Consider the following 16,186-nt stretch of genomic DNA (forward strand, 5'->3'; position numbering starts at 1 on the left):
ATACGCAAAATCAACAACGTACTGCAAACTCTTTATTTAGGAAATTACAAAGTGCTTCCAAACGAATGACTTGAAGCCCAAAGGGGAGCGAATTTCCTCGTCTTCTTGGACAGACACTAGCCATAGCACCAGCCCAGGAGCCGCGTAGTTGTCGGCTCCCCTTTCACGTGCCTGCTCTGCTCACAACACAACAAGCCGCGCACTGCTCCCGGAAAGAGGAAGCAAGCAACAATGAACTGGATTTCAAAATAAAGTCGCGGCTAATGTCCGAGGTCAAAAACGGGCGATATAGATCGATGTTTACGTTTAGCATCGATGCCAACAAATCGTAGAGCATTATATCGATTAATCGATGTGTATCGATGAATCGTTACACCCCTACTATGGATGCAAACAAATGACAGAGGATAGGTTCAAAGTTGAAGAATTTTTGAATTCGAAAAATAATGCGTGGGTTCACTGTCTATAAATAAATGCCTCTCGGAGCGCTTCTATTGACTCTCATTAGTTTTCCAATGTATGGTGCACGTACAAGTAGCCGTCTGTCTGTTCCCTTGAGTGCAGTGCTTCTCAAATAGTGGGGCAAGCCCCCCTTGTGTGACCCCAGGGAACATGTTAATCAGGATACAAAGTTATGCACACGTCTACGTATTACAATCCTATAGACAAATTATGTCCTATTTTTAGTTACTGAGGAGAATTGGGGTGGGGCGTGAAAAATGTACTTCTTCATGGGCGCCATGATTGTAATCATAAGAATAGAACCTCTGCAAAATGTTTGAGAAGCAGTAGTGTAATTGTACCTAACCAAGTGTCTTGTGTTAATAGGCAGAATGTCACTGTATAGTGTTTGAATTTTACCTTCATAAGATCCAACATCAAACCGCTTAAAATGCCTTGGTACCTTCTCTCCAGTGTCTGAGGATGAGTAACTGAGGGAAACTGAGACACGCATACACACAGAGACGATGTCAAACCTTGATATTTTTAATTATATTTTTATGCTTGTAAGACGTTCTAATTGGCTAAGGTCACATGGTACTCGATGACTGTTGCGAACAAATCTACTGCACACACGCTCGCACACACACAGACACACACACATTCACCGTAGGCCTTGTGGAACGGTTTGTTTCCATCCCATGAGTCACAGCACTGGACTCAGTCATGAAGAAGCGAGGGAGCGATAAAAACAGCGACGAGTGAGGATGATGAAGGGGGAAAGAAATACGAGGAAGTCGACAAAGAATAATCAGCAGCGTGTCGTACCCTGATTCCGTGAAAGCGAGGGTTGTTGTAGAACAGTTTCATCTGCTCAGCAGGAAGTGGCCCAAGGACCTTCTGAATAGTGAATAGCTGAATAAATAAGAATAAATCAAACATTGGTGTTAATATTATCGTAGTGTTGATATTGTCGTAGACATTGTGGGACAAGCGTAATGAATGAAAGAACAAAGTGCAACTTTCCATCTCTTTAAAAGAAATCTGTACGAGTATGCGCTTTGTCCTCACTAGTAAGACAATTATACTAGTAGGACAACTACCTTTATATTTCTAGTACACCACTTGACCTCTGCACACTAATAGTCGTTTGGATCGTTTGGATCAGTGTATTAAAGGAGGGAAACATCTAAAACATGTTGGACCGAGGACCGCCATTGCCTACCCCTGCTCGCGTGACATTATAAAATTCTACTGGTGTAGTGCTTCACTTGTAGTGTGCAGATGTCAACAAGTACGATTTTAGCCAAAATGCCAATGCTGAAATGTCAAACAGTAGTAGAAGGCAGTTGTGTGTAAAAAAAAAAAAAATCAAAGACAGACATTCTAATAGGGCGCCTGACTCATTCTCCACTTAATTGTCTTACTAGTGAAGACAACGAGCATTATAGTAGAACATGCACTTTAAGATGGACATCAAGGATAGATAATAAATGCTAGAGACGTTTGGATTATTGTGGGGGAAATATGGATCTGCAATTATCACAGTTGGAGGAACTCTCCTCTTATGTTTTCATTTATAGATGTTCAGAATGATGAACATGACATGTTTTTTGTGAGAAAATGTTTTTTTATTTAAGGGGACGAGAGTAAGCAGACCTGATCAATCTCGCTTTCCCCGGGAAACAAGGGCTGCCCGTCGCTGAGCTCCCCGAGGATGCACCCCACTGACCACATGTCCACCGCCTTGCCATAAGGAGCCCTGACACGATGAAGAAAATGTGCCAAGTCGTTAACAGCGCATTATGACCTCGGTGCTGAAATGAGAAAACAAGAATGGCGGTGCTGGAAATGAAAAGAAGACGAATAAGGAATGATGTTGGTGCAGGGAAATAAAAAGAGCGTTTGCATGCTACGGGAAGCGATGCACATAAAACAAACTGTCATTTGCGAGAGAATGGAGCTGAGGAGCGTGGTGAGAAAAGGCGAGCGATCTGGCAGCAGTCGAGCAGAGGTGGTGTTGGAGGGAGAGATGATTTGAGGGGGCGGCATTCAAATAGCGTCTCGATAAATGTTCCAGGGCGTTTACTAAATCAGGCAAGCGCATCGAGTCTATGTGACTTCAGCTGTTTCTCAGCTGGACTGGACTTTTCATGCAGAAAATCAAAACACAACATAACACAAAATTTGATCTCAAGACCAAGAAGGTGGAGAGCACCCAAAATCAGTAAAACTACAGGAGGCTTCAAGCTGCTCATTGGTTTATCACTGTCCCATAAAAAATACACTCATTTATCAAACATACAGTAGTTTTGGTTTCAAGACTTTTACTATTCATTTAACACACACTGGTAAATCTAAAATTCATTTAGTAGACACAAAACAGCCTTAGTCTACAAAAACTTTGGTTTGTTATGTATTGTGTATTTGGGGTCACTTTAGGAAAAGCAATGAAATTTAAAGATGAGAGACTGATATTTGGGTTATTTTTGTTGCTGTCAACAAGTCAAATTAGACCCCAATATTGAATGAAGGTTGATAGCTAAAGTTTAAGGTTACAAATCTACAATGGAAAATGTAAAGTGAATACAAAAACCTACTGACAAATGTTTCTCATGTTGGCCATCTCAATTCAACACACAAACAAACAAACAAAAAACAAACAAAAACAAACACACAACATCAAACAATCAATCAACCGACCAACCAAAAACTACTCTTGTGTAAACAGTTTCTTCACATGGAACGTTCATGTTAATCAATGCTCAACCTTCCATCTAGTCCTTACTCACCCAAGCAGCAGTTCGGGTGAGCGGTACCATCTTGTGGCCACATACTCAGTATAGTTGGCATCGGTTCCTTCAGACAGGTTGCGTGCAAAACCTGAGCCAAAGTAAAACACAAATTAATAAAAATTTGAATGCATGCAAACATATAAATCTGTCTGTCTGCCTAGCTCGCTGGCCATGCACTCTGGATGTTGAAAAATAACTGGTTTCTCAGGCTCAACAAACAACATTAATCTTACTTTCTCTGGAAAAAAACATTTCATACATATTCATTCTATTTGTGTTTGAGGGTTTAGCTATGCATCTTATTGTATTAGTTTTCAGTAGCAAATATTCTACTGCAGATACACCATTCACAAGGTGATAAATAAACAATGAAATTTTTCACAGGGCAAAACTAAATAAAAATAACTACAGTGATTACTGCTAATTTCATTTGAGACTCAGCCCGTGGTGTTGTGCACTTTATTGAACAGTAAAAGTTTAATCAGTCTACAAAAGGCTGACAGGAAAACATGTTGACTTGATCCACTGTGTACCTGAGGTAGGAGCAATTATAGGCGGTTTTCTTTTTGTTGTTCCTTTTTCTAAACAATCATAACCCCTGTAGCATTTAAAAATGACTTGCACTGGTTGGAAACTTCAAAGAGCAATGTTTTGAACATGCACCGCGAAAAAAGAGAATGCTGTTTTAAGAATCGGTATCGTTTCTCGTGCCTACCAGGGAATGAGAAGCACTGAAGAATTAGAATATAAATCCTTTTTTTTTGTTTGTTTCTGGTCGGTAGTAATGTAAAAATTCTGTATTTTAGCATTAGCATGTGAGAAAGAAAGCTCACCAAAGTCACAGAGCTTGAGGACATCCTCGGAGCTGATGAGCAGGTTCTCTGGTTTGATATCTGGAGGAGCAGGAGACCCAAAGACAAAAGCATTATACTGACATCTTTTTGCCGTTGATGAATGTGTCTGAATCTTTTTCTATTTCTACCTTTGAACCTACACTATTGAGATATTTGCTTGAAATTTCAGGAAGACCCTTAAATGTGATACAATATATTCATATTTGAGCCATGAATAGACAGAAGGTCAAATCAAACTCAGGTTTAAGGGTTACAGTGTATTTTGAGTTAATCCCAAAATGTCACCCAAGAGGACTGACGCGAGAGACAGAAAACCATCATCATGCCATTTCAGAAAAAGAAAAAGGATTCCACCTCTGTGCACGATCTCGTTCTTGTGACACCAGTTGATGGCTTTTATAAGCTGGTAGATGTAGCTTCGGACTTTATCTGGCGCGGCACCATTCGGAAGTTCCTCCAACAGCTCCAGCATGTTCTGAAAGGTGCATTCAACAGTTAAATGACCTCTACAGACAAAAATGATCTCTTTATTTTTCTTGGGCGTGTCCTCCTTTAGGATTCCGTGTGAGCTGGGATTAATCCCAGGTGACTTTAGGCAAGAGGTGAGCACACCCTGGACTGATCGTCAGTCGGTTGCGGGGATGATGCCAAGAATTTGTGAGTTGAGGTTCTGAATTGAGGCAAAAGTAGTACTTTGCCACCATCTATTGGCAACTTGGCCCTATGTTCTTGTGAGTTGAGGCGCTTCAGTTAGACCAGTGATTCTCACCGATTTTCATGATTCCCTATTACCCAATTCCTGCAAATAGCAGGCGTTCTTGATTGGTCGGTGTTTCCTAGAAAGGAGCTTAATAAAAAAAAAAACTCACTCAGCAATGAAATGTAAAAATCTGTGGGCAAAAATTACACTGAACATTAAAATCAAACCTATTATGAAATAACTACCGGGCTGGATACCGTGGCAACATAGTGAGGGAATCCACTATTCATGAAAACAAAGTTCATATGTTGCCATGGCGATGCTTTTTTTTTTTTCCAACATGGAACTGAGCAGCCTCAACAAGCTGAAAATGTGTGGATGCAGAACAGTGAGAATATCCAGTCTACACCAGGGATTGTCAACCGGTGGTCCGCGGCCCTCTATTGCTCCGTGGCGGCATTTTAAGTGGTCCACGAAATTGGAAATGGAAAATAATTGTAGCATATTTAAAAATAAAATAGATGTATTATTTAGACTTGATTTATTTTCCAGCTAATTTTGTGAATCATTTACCCATCCAAATGATGTCAAATGTAGCTGAGATTCCCAAAATAGACATACAGATGCAAATAAACAGCAATGTAAAATAAAATAATATTCCAGCAAAGCTGTGGTGCCCGAGTTGCTTATTGATTATAATGGTGGTCCTTTGGACAAAACCAGTTGAAACCCCCTGGTCTACACTGACGGATGAGAGCGCGCACCCTTTCAACGTATTCAAAAACAAGGTAGAGCTTCCCCCTGCGGCGAAAGGCTTCCTTCAGCTCAACGATGTTGTCCTGCTTCAGCGTGCGAAGCATCTTCAGCTCCCGAAGGGTCGTCTCCTTAACCTCCTCATTTTCTGTGTGCACAAGTAAAACGATGCGATAAAGATGATCCTTTTTTGGGGGATTGCCATTGTCCTGCTCACCTTCGCTGTCTTTGAACTTCTTGATAGCCACCAGCTCGTTGGTTTCCTGTCAATACGCAAGCACGAGCGTTAAAACCATGAATGAGTGCAATGAATGTGTATAAATAAACAATAGGCACAATCATAATCCTTATTGTCTCATTGTAAACAAGTTTCAGACTGGGAGCATATTGTATTTTTCCCGGGAATGGATGGAGCGCTGGATGAACAGATGGGCGGCTTTGTAAAACTAATGAAGAGGAGAACGATTCAATTGACTTGAACAGATTTAAAGACTTCAGTATATCTAGACAAGAGGCAATTCTTTTACCCCAGGGCACCCACACACAGAACAAAAGAAGAATATCCTGGCATGGTTAAGATGTATCTTCAGCTTTGCTCTAGTGACCCTGCTGAATTCAACAATCTGGTCTAGTTCCAGGTTCTTTTTTCCGATGTGGCTTTTGCTGCTCTACAAGATGATGTGCGCAGGATTTAACACATCCCACATTTGCTGGGATGGCTTGGAACACATTCACAGATAGCACCAATAGAGGCCTGGATTCTTTTCCAGAAAACATGCACAATAATCTTGGAAATATTCTTAGAGGCATGGGTCCAAACTTTTTTAATGTCACTGATAGATCATCTGTGAAGACTGCTGGATTAAGCTCTTAAAGAATATTATAAACTAACCATATTGTTACCAAGGCCCAATACCAAATGGTGAATTCAAGCACAAAAAACAATTTGATAAAAGTTACAATTTCACCCCCTCCAAAAATTCAACCGATTTGTATTTTCTCCAAATCCCAAAAATCCTCAGCTTTTGCATTGCAACTTCATGTGCACGCCCCACCACTGCCTCCACGTTTCAGAACCAAATCCACCAGTTTAATCACTGGAGAGGAAAAACTGTGTCCATTCCGACATTCAGGAATCACCCAAAACACAAAAAGAAAAGCGAGCTAGGTGAGCACCAATGAGCTATGAATCATTCTGTGTACAGAGGGGAGTCCTGCAAGTGAGCGGAAACAAACACAACACTTGCACTCATCGAGAGGTTGCACACATTGTCTGATCATGTGACTAAACAACACCCGATACAATGACGTTGATCTGCGATGAGAAATGACTCACGCGGGTTTCTCTCTCTCGGTTTTGTGGTAATAAGTTGTTTTTGAGGGGCCTTCTGTGCTCTTAGCTTGAGGTGCCATACATTCAAATCAATCTTCTGCGGGTGGAACTTTGGTGATATGCAAAAGCAGTTTTAAAAATGAGGCACACTGGCTTTGTTGCTGTAATGTCATTTCAAAGGAACTTGTGGTGGACATGAATAATGCATTTTCACAAAACTTGAAATGAATTAATTAAAGGCTTCTTGTTTTGCTTTTGTGCTGTTTTTGGAAATGTATCTTTGTTGGTGTGACCTTATTAATATTTTAAGCAGCCCCCCCCCCCCACACACAAATTTCAGAATCAAAATCCTCCGTATGTAAAAAAACAGTTTTGATAGTTAAAGTCGATCGAATGTTGTCGTACACAGTGTGACAGAGCTGCAACGATGAATATAGTAATTAAGGCGCTCGAGATTTGCAGATTGACAAGTCACTTTGAAATTACAAGTCAACTAGTGAAGGTGTTAATGTCAAGGGGAAAGAAACCATTGGACGCCTGCTTGTTTGGTGTGCATTGTACCATCGTGCTGAGCAGAGGGAAGGAGCTCGAAAAGATTTAAGGTCCTTCCGCCGTGACTAGATTCTAGTGTGCCACTTTTAAAGGGAAGAAAATGCTTTGATTGTCCACGATTGAGGTAAGTTGTGAGCACTCCCACAGTGGCACAGCCCTCCCTCTCGCATATCCGCCAGCTCGCGGTTGTCTGCAAAATGACTGAAATCGGATTTGGAGCAAACTCGGGGCTACAAGAAGATTAAATAGACAACTCTTGGGCCTTCTGCATCCTACTGTTGGTAAAGAATGAAATGTTTAAGAAGCACTAACTTACACTGATTATCATTCAAGAAATGCTTCAATTAAAATAATATCTAAACTCAGATTCAACCTATGGGCAAGAGAGAGACTAACGAGAACTAAAGCCTACATGTGATTCTCCCTCGGTCATCTCTTCTATTCCAATGCTTCTCGATTGTGTTGTTTTCTAGATGGGTCAGACATCAGAAGTCTCTCAGTGTTGGCGCACAGCGAGGGGCTGGCAGCGAGATCTCCCACACAAACCCTCTGCCTGGCTCAGGATGCTTCGGAGAGCGAAGAAAAAAAAAACACCACATCATTTTTACCTAATGTCTGAGGAGAGAAATGTAATCCAACGACTTGTTCTTGCAGCTGAAGTTGAAGGCAAGAGGACGTGAACGGCAGAGGACTTCCCGTCATTAGCGCTCATGCATGATGTAGTAGACTGCGTTCAAGCTCCGTGACAGCATCTTGCAGGGTGCTGATGATTGTTTTAATCGTAAATAGCGTCTCTGGCCTTCTCTCGACGGCTTTTGGAGCCACGGTGGTGTCAGCGTAGTTATAAATAACCACTGACTTTTCTTCTGCTTAGGACACGAACAGCTCCAGATTGTAACATATACGGGCTAAATCTTGGCCACAGTGATACACAAGGCGCAGATTTTGCTTCTTTTCAGATCAAAAGTTGATCACACAATGGTTTTTCTTACATTAGCAATTATGGTTGTTTTATTTTTGCCATTGTGCATATTTGTTTGCCAGTTTTGCCTCAACTTGCATCACTTCTATTTACAAAGTCACTTGATTTAGTTTTATGTAATCAAATCACAGGTCATTTTAGTAGCGAGAAATTGGCTTGGGGAAACACTGGCTAGCATGTAGCTTGCGCTATTGTCACTCGCAAATTGAGAGATAACACGTTAGCCTCCGTACACACACCCACATACGCTACAACACTTGTAACGGAGAGGTGGAACATTGCACAAAAGCTGGCATGCATTTGCTGGGCTAATTAAATGTTCCCTCCAAGTCGCCACGTAGTGCACATGAATCCATTGTTTAGACGTACACATTTGCAATGCATTAAGTTAAGTGCAATCACAGTCACCCACTTGGGTCACATTCCAGTAGCTATTGCATGGCATCTTAGACTATATTCTTATGATTGACTCAAAGCAATACCAGCTCGGCTTTTGACTGATTTTTATCAGGGTGACCCAGTTACCATCAGCTAGGTCTCCATGTTCAATTCAGTACCTCCTCCATTCCATTGCGCACCCGCATGCACACTATCACGTTGCTTCTCTTGCTCGTCCCCTCCCACCTGATGTCTTTTCCCTTGCTTCCAGCTGACAAAAGTAAAAATAACTCTTGTACAGCAAATGTAGTATTAATCCGGTCAGGGTCTGGCTTTGCGCGAGAACAAGAATCGCATTGACTTCAAGTCAGTGAGAATCAAGTGGCAGGATGTTCCTGAGGAAAATCAAATCTCCGCTCAAGAGCATTTCATGGAATTAAGAGCATTTGACAAGCTCATGTTGAAAATACACCAAAAACTGGAAACCCTATTTGGAAACCCTACTCCTAGATTGAACCCCTAACTTGAACCCCTAACACTTGAAACACTAATTTAAAACCTTACTCTAGTTTGATACCCGAACTTGAAATCCTAATCTAAATGTGATACCCTAATTTGAAACCCTAAACCTGAGATTGAAACCCTAATTTAAAATCTTACTCCTAGTCTGAAACCTTCCAAGTGTGAAACCTTAACCCTAATTTGAAACCCCACTAGTAGTTTGAAAGCTTCATTTGAACCCTAACCTTAGTTTGAAAGCGAATTTGAACCTACTTTGAAACTCTAACCCTGCTTTCAAATCCAAACGCTACTTTGAAGCCTTAACTCCAGTCCTCTGCCAGTTATTGATCAACTTGTGGGGGATATGGCCTTTGAGTTGACAGTTGCACCCCTTCCTGAAATTTGACTTGAATATGCCTCACGTTTTGCGTGTAGTGGGTGTGGTCAGGGGCTGTGTTTGCTGTCAATTATTCTGTTGGCTCTCTGTCCACTCTGCTATGTCCTGCCTAACAGAGTCTCATCTTCCCTTGCATATCAATTAGACCAACATTTCCACAAGTGCCTAGCAATTTGTGTGAGTGCAAGGCACAAGACTTCACAGCCTGACAAGATTGCCAATGCTTCGATAAACATACTGCTGAGAAATCGCAAGCAGAGGAAGACACACAAGCATTCAATTATATAAAGACACCACTGGAAGTGTAGTTCAAGTCAAATACATGAATGTCATTCATTTGGAAACTTCTTTCAGGGAGCTACTGGAAGTCAATCAAATTATACATGAATCTGAAAACAGACATTCATCCTCTTTTGCATAATGTTCCCCAATGAACTCAGTTGTAGTTTATCCACAACAATGATGTCCCACATACCAAGTATGAAATTTGAGGTGTCATATAAATAAATGATCGACCTGCAGTGAGGAGAATTCTTACCTTATGTCTGCATTTGAGCACCACCCCATATGCGCCTTCATAGAGAAACAGGAAAAAAAAAGATCAATAAAACATGAATCTGAGATGTGCTTTAAAGTTGCAACCTCTAAATTGTATTGTGGGCTCCCAAACGTGCACGAGGTGTGAGGCATACACACTTGTCTCACTTTTATTTTTACGAATATCGTCAAAAAAATGGCACATGCACCAATTACAAGCTCTGCAAGCAAATTCCACAAAGCAATTTAATACTTTTCTGAAGCTGTTTCTTGACACACCTCTGATTGCGGATGTGCAATGCATTATGGGTTGACAATGTTGGCAGCACAATCTGCAGCTTTTGCCTATTTGCAGTGCAAGTCATCCATCCATCCATCCATCCATCCATCCATCCATCCATCCATCCTTTTACGCTACTATGCATGCCCGCCCGCACGCATGCACGCACACACACACACACACTCAACACATGCGCTCACGATGGTCATCACGATGCCATGATTGTGATTGTTGTTCGTGGTTTCATCTGCACAGCGATAAAAATCTCGCTCAATCAAGCTCACCAAGGGTATCATAAAACATAACAAAGAGATGAGAAAGACCTCGATCCTAAGTGGGCAAAGCACGTTTAACTCATGTCACATAAGAACACATGCAATAAAATCCAGCAACTCACCTTCACCCACAATGCCAAGGACTTCAAACTTATTCATCACATCACCGTTTAGCGGAGCTCCTCCAGCAGGTGAAACGAGACCCTTGGCGATTCAGCGGTGACAGTCTTGCTGCGAGATGGAGTTAGAGGCAAATGTGGAGTCCAAGAGAAATGTGGTGAGCTTCTGACCACACCCCATCTTTCTAAGTCCTATTCGTCTTCACGTCCCCCTCTGCCTCAAGCTGCTGCTCTGATGCTTGTGAATGTCATTTTTTTTTTTTAATTTACGACTCCTGTTTTCTCCAGGTTATTTTTCTCTCAGTCTTTTTGGAGCCTCCAAATAGCTGTGCCTAAAAGACAAAAGCAAACATTCAAAAAGGTAAGAACGCAGTATTTCGATGAAGGAACTAAGCATTGTGGACTGTTATGGAGTGCTGATTGATGTCAATCATGTGGTGGGTGTACTTGACCTTTTCAATGTTTCTCATATAGGAGTAGTGATTATCCAACAGTCAGATGAGGCGAGTAATGACTTTGTTTACTGTACTTATGTGGGCATTTCAGGTATCTGTGAAGCTTTACTTGAGATTTATATCGCTCATAATTGATCACTTTTGCTCCCTAATGTGTACAGATAACCAGAGGCGCAGATGGCACTGCAAATGGGGGGCACGTCCTCTGCATATTTATTAGGACCTGTGCCAGTCAAGACGTGACCTGTGACCCCTGTGCAATTTGAGGCACGCATGCGCAGTAGGTCGGTCATCTTGGAACACTAACTATGGCGACTAAACTAGGCCAAAAAACGTTCACACACGCAAAATGAGAAGGAGGTGCTTGCGCAGTAGTAATGTTTCGATAGCTGTCAGGAATGAGTTGAGCCAGGGCGACCAAATGCAGTTTGAACCAGGATTTAGTTGGAAGGGCGGTAGGTGGGGAACCGAAGACACAGACGGGATAGAGACTCACGTCCAGCAAACAGACAGACAGACCGACAGAAGTCCTCTTGGACAAGGTTAAAATTCTGACCGTGAGCCTCCAGACGACAGGAACAGGAACACTGGGCACGGACAGGGACGGAACACAACAGTAGACACCAACAAGGAGGAACACACGGGCAGGGTTTAAATACATCAGGTAACAAGAGGGAGGAGGTGACAGACATGACGATAACGAAGGGGTGTGGCTGAGGGAAGTTGACAGCCGAGCGTGCTCTCTCACGGGCGTGACAATGGCACCAATCCTGAGCCATTACGAGCTAGTTGTTGGTTTGAAATAATAATAAAAAAATGTTTTATGTGATTTTTTTTCTTCTCATTACGTGCATGATGTTAATTAATAAAAGATGAACAGTGGGGTTTTTTTGTGCGGGGAAGGTTTTTTTTATAGTCTGCCAAGTTATGAGAAAAGTAAAGTGCATGTAATTTACAGTTTAAAAAAAACATGTTTACTTTTGTACATTTAAAGTACAGGTACATGAGTTGTATCAATATTTCAAATTTTATGAGTCTTTTTTTGACATCTTCTTCTACTCAAGTACAAAATGCAAGTACTGACAGCACACAGCCATCCTGTTTGAAGAGAGCAAGGCAAAGTCTGATACACACTGTTGCAAGCTAAACAGAAACAAATCTGATTGTAAATATAACACAGATTGTTGCGAAATAAGGAATGAAGTCCCCTCTGGTTGGCTAACATGTTTTTTCTCAGGCTGTAAATGGGCTTTGATTGGTTGTCACCACTAAGCAAATGGACTTGGTAAAACAACTTGGTTGAAGTTGTTTTGCTCTGTTAGTGTTGGCTCCAGCCTGAGGCTGAGCTGCCTCAGAGTACTAAAGTGTCATTGGTAAAAGAATTACTTGGATACTGTTTGGTGTAAGACGCCGATGGTGTAGGGGTCCACTCGCTTGAATTGTGTGCAGGCAGCGTGGGATCAATTTCTGCTCAGTGGCAGTGTTCATGTGGGTGTGTTTAGTTGTCAGTCTCTATATGTGCCCTGAAACTGGCTGCCGACCAGTTCAGGGTGGAGTCTGCCTGACATTAGCAGGGAAAGGCTCCAGCAAACCAAAACAGGATAAACAGTGGAGTTGAGAATGGATGGATGGATGGAGTGATTAATGATTCCAATGCAGTCTCTACCTCAGGTTCTATTTAAAAGCATAGATTTTTTTTTCCAAATGCCAATTCTCAAAGTTCCCAGTTCAAGGTCCTACTTTGTGTAATTCCTTACATTAAAAATATAGTATTGATACAATCTGCAGTAGATGGTTGTTAACTAGGACATGTAAATGTGGAGAAATGCAGCATTTCCTTGAGGACATCTATAAATCATGGGTGACTTAAGCATGACCTCGACCCACTGAATCTTCCCTGTCCTTTTCCATCTCATCAGGCTGAGGCACAAGCGGTGGCAAATAGGACATTTGAATTATTTACTGGACCTAATTTCTACAACAGGGATTTTTGAGTGATCGTCTTTAAGAGTCAGAACAAGAGCAAAGGAATGTGTTATAAAGTGTGTTTTAATAAGTTGAAATGTGTTAAAAGGGTGTGGGAGTAGAGGGACAAAAAATGTCTGTAAATTTGACACAACACAGAGAAAAATATTGTTAACAAGCCTGCTAAATTTAAATGTGAAAAAAATTGCTAAGAATAAAAAGTAAGGCTCCAAAATCAAGTGTCTCTGTTATGTGGGAACCCACACAACAACAACATGGAGCGAGGCGCCTACGTCTTGGACGACCTTTCCGTGGTCAAGCAAGCAGTGTTTAGACTGGTGGGGCCACATAGATCACATTATTGTAAAGATATTTTTTCAAGTTGACTTCGCCATTGCTACTGCCGGAGCTGCATGCTTAGTTTTGTGCTAGAAAGATTACTAAAGGATGCTAAACGAACATGGGCGCCGTTTGCACGGCTGTAGTAGTCTGCAGCTCTTTTCTTCATCAAGGGTGCTCGAAACATTCACTCATTCACCCAGCAGCTGTACCGAGCTGCCCCTCAGCATCTTGCTCAAAGGCACTTGGGTGCATGGAGAGCATCAAGTGAATTATCCATACATAGTATTGCAAGACCGTACAGCAGATTTTCTGAGCCACAGATACCATATTCCATCATTACAATACCTAAAGTGGAATATTTTTGTTTCGCCACTTTTGTCTGATATTTTCTTTCTAATAGAGGCTTTATAGTCCACATCTTTTTCATCAAAATAAAAAAAAGTCATTTTACTTTTGTTTGTTTCCATAGTCTGCACTATTTTAATGAAAGGACTTTATACTTCTACCTTTACCAGTCTTTTTTCGTACACGGGTATCTATTCTACTTTCATGAGCAGTGTTTTTGTTGACTTTTTATGACTGTTTATGTTACATTGCGATTTTGTTTCATGTTATGTCATGTTTTCCCTTGTTGATGTCTTGTCTAATCACACAGTATTTAAGTACAGACAAATGTGCAAAAAACAACTCCTGTACAGTACCTAAATTAAGCATGGTACAGTAAACATTTTGCATTAATTTATTAATTTATTAAGTTATTAATTCATTTATTTAGGTATTTATTTATTTATTTATTTATTTATTTATTTACATTGCGTTGCCATTAATGGAGGTTGAAAAAAGTCGATAAAGTAAAACAACCCAATTTTAGAATAATTGGACCAAGCCGTTAACTTTGATTATTTTGATACAACTTGTGTGTTGTTCATGAAGTACCCCAAAATTGACCCAAGTTAGTGGGTTGGTCCAATTTTTAACCCTGCCCTATTTAGGGTGAAGGACAGTACAGATGTTTTCAAATCAAGGGTGTCAAAGCAAGAAGTCGTCAGAAAAATTAACACCCGAGCATAACATAGATAGACCTTCAAAAATGTACGAGGAGCCTAAAGTAACTAACTACTACTTATTACTTTCCACCGATGACTGTGTAGCTGACACTTGTTCATTATCTCCCAAAACACACTTTTAATGATGATATGGCTCATGTGCCTGTGGGCGTCTTCCTATGCGGTGCACTCTCCACTCAGCTTCATCCTTCCAGGAGAAGCGATTGAGGCCATCGAAGGATATGCTACTGCCACTGAGGACTGATTATAGAGCCCATTAAGCAAACCTATCCAAAAAAACCGAGCAGCTCTATAGGTGGAGAAACATATCCCCCTGACCGCCCTGATCACATTTTCTGTGCATCTGACATGCCCAGAAATGAAGAATGACTTTGATAGTGTTAGTGTAGATGTAAAACAAACATGCTTCCAGTGGTTAGATAATAAATGTGATGAAGTGAGGATGCACGGGATGTTGCACTGAGATTGCTACACCGTTTAACTGCGTTGCGGAGCGCGCCACCATTCCAGCACTGTGCACGCTTCCCCTCAGCCTCCACAGCAACCGGTGCATACATTAGATGCCGAGCATGTTCACGACCATGTTGCGCCAACAAGACGCACGAATAAGCAATTTCAATGCCTTCTAAAAGCCATCATTATGACGCGTTGAGGAGCTTTTTGGGGGGGACGAATTTATTTCATTAATTTACGTGTTTACCTTACAGATGTGAGGTGGGGATGCTCAAGCAGGCGTCATGCACATAGGAGAGGATGAGATGGGAAAATGAAGAGCAATGTGTCTGAGAGAGAGTGAGGAGTCAGAGGGGAGGAAAAAAAAAAGCCCAATCAGGCCTATGCGTCGTGACATGATGAAAAATCACTCACTCAATCCCTGGACGGAGGTGAGAGCGAATCCTCGGTCAACAAAGCGCCGACGACGGGGCGTAAGTTGCATGTGATACTTGCTCCCAGGCTCCGCGTTCACTGCCTGGGCATCATCAGCTGCTTAGAGCTGCAAGTACGTGAAAAAAAATGTGTCAATCCTATGAGCGACGCCGCCGGAAGCCAATAGAAAGCTCGCTGCGTCGCCTTCAGCATCCAACATCATGAGCTGGGATGATGACATACAACTTCGGATTGGAATCGATCATTTTAAGGATTAGTCCGCGAACGCACCACGTTTGGCATCGTATGTGAAAATCATGCGGCAGCTTCTCCTCACTCTCCTCCACCTACACTGCACCCCCACCCCCTGCACGAAGGCAGTAAAACCACCGTGCATGTGGTCTTTCTGGTAAGACCTGTGCAATACGCCCCCATTTCTTTCAAAGGCAAGTGTCCACTGTTTAGTGTGGGAAGTAAGAAACAAACTTCAAATTCGTTCTTACTAAACTTCAGACGATATTTTTTGTATATGGTTTTTTTCTCACTCTCAAAGGGGGCAACTATGCTCACATGGGGTACTTAAAATGACAGCT

General features: G+C 41.6%; 1 protein-coding gene and 1 long non-coding RNA gene across 2 annotated transcripts in view; one reads left to right on the forward strand and one right to left on the reverse strand.

The window, feature by feature from the left end:
• Positions 1-15,934, reverse strand: part of cdkl5 (cyclin-dependent kinase-like 5) — a 30,252-nt gene extending 14,318 nt beyond the window's left edge. Inside the window, exons 1-11 of the mRNA XM_037248533.1 lie at positions 15,594-15,934; positions 10,901-11,229; positions 10,225-10,259; positions 5,761-5,806; positions 5,555-5,691; positions 4,445-4,565; positions 4,070-4,129; positions 3,234-3,324; positions 2,101-2,203; positions 1,270-1,356; positions 862-942 (exon numbers count right to left, since the gene is read on the reverse strand). Coding sequence (XP_037104428.1) covers positions 862-942; positions 1,270-1,356; positions 2,101-2,203; positions 3,234-3,324; positions 4,070-4,129; positions 4,445-4,565; positions 5,555-5,691; positions 5,761-5,806; positions 10,225-10,259; positions 10,901-10,937 — 798 coding nt within the window. The 5' untranslated portion in view covers positions 10,938-11,229; positions 15,594-15,934. The remainder of the gene's footprint in view (positions 1-861; positions 943-1,269; positions 1,357-2,100; positions 2,204-3,233; positions 3,325-4,069; positions 4,130-4,444; positions 4,566-5,554; positions 5,692-5,760; positions 5,807-10,224; positions 10,260-10,900; positions 11,230-15,593) is intronic.
• The window catches only part of LOC119121123, a 287,860-nt gene that overhangs the window by 13,708 nt on the left and 257,966 nt on the right, over positions 1-16,186 (forward strand). The window contains exon 2 of the long non-coding RNA XR_005097617.1: positions 3,927-3,931. This is a non-coding gene — a long non-coding RNA (uncharacterized LOC119121123). The remainder of the gene's footprint in view (positions 1-3,926; positions 3,932-16,186) is intronic.

Source organism: Syngnathus acus, chromosome 3 (assembly GCF_901709675.1).
Source record: "Syngnathus acus chromosome 3, fSynAcu1.2, whole genome shotgun sequence".
Taxonomy (NCBI): Eukaryota; Metazoa; Chordata; class Actinopteri; order Syngnathiformes; family Syngnathidae; genus Syngnathus; species Syngnathus acus.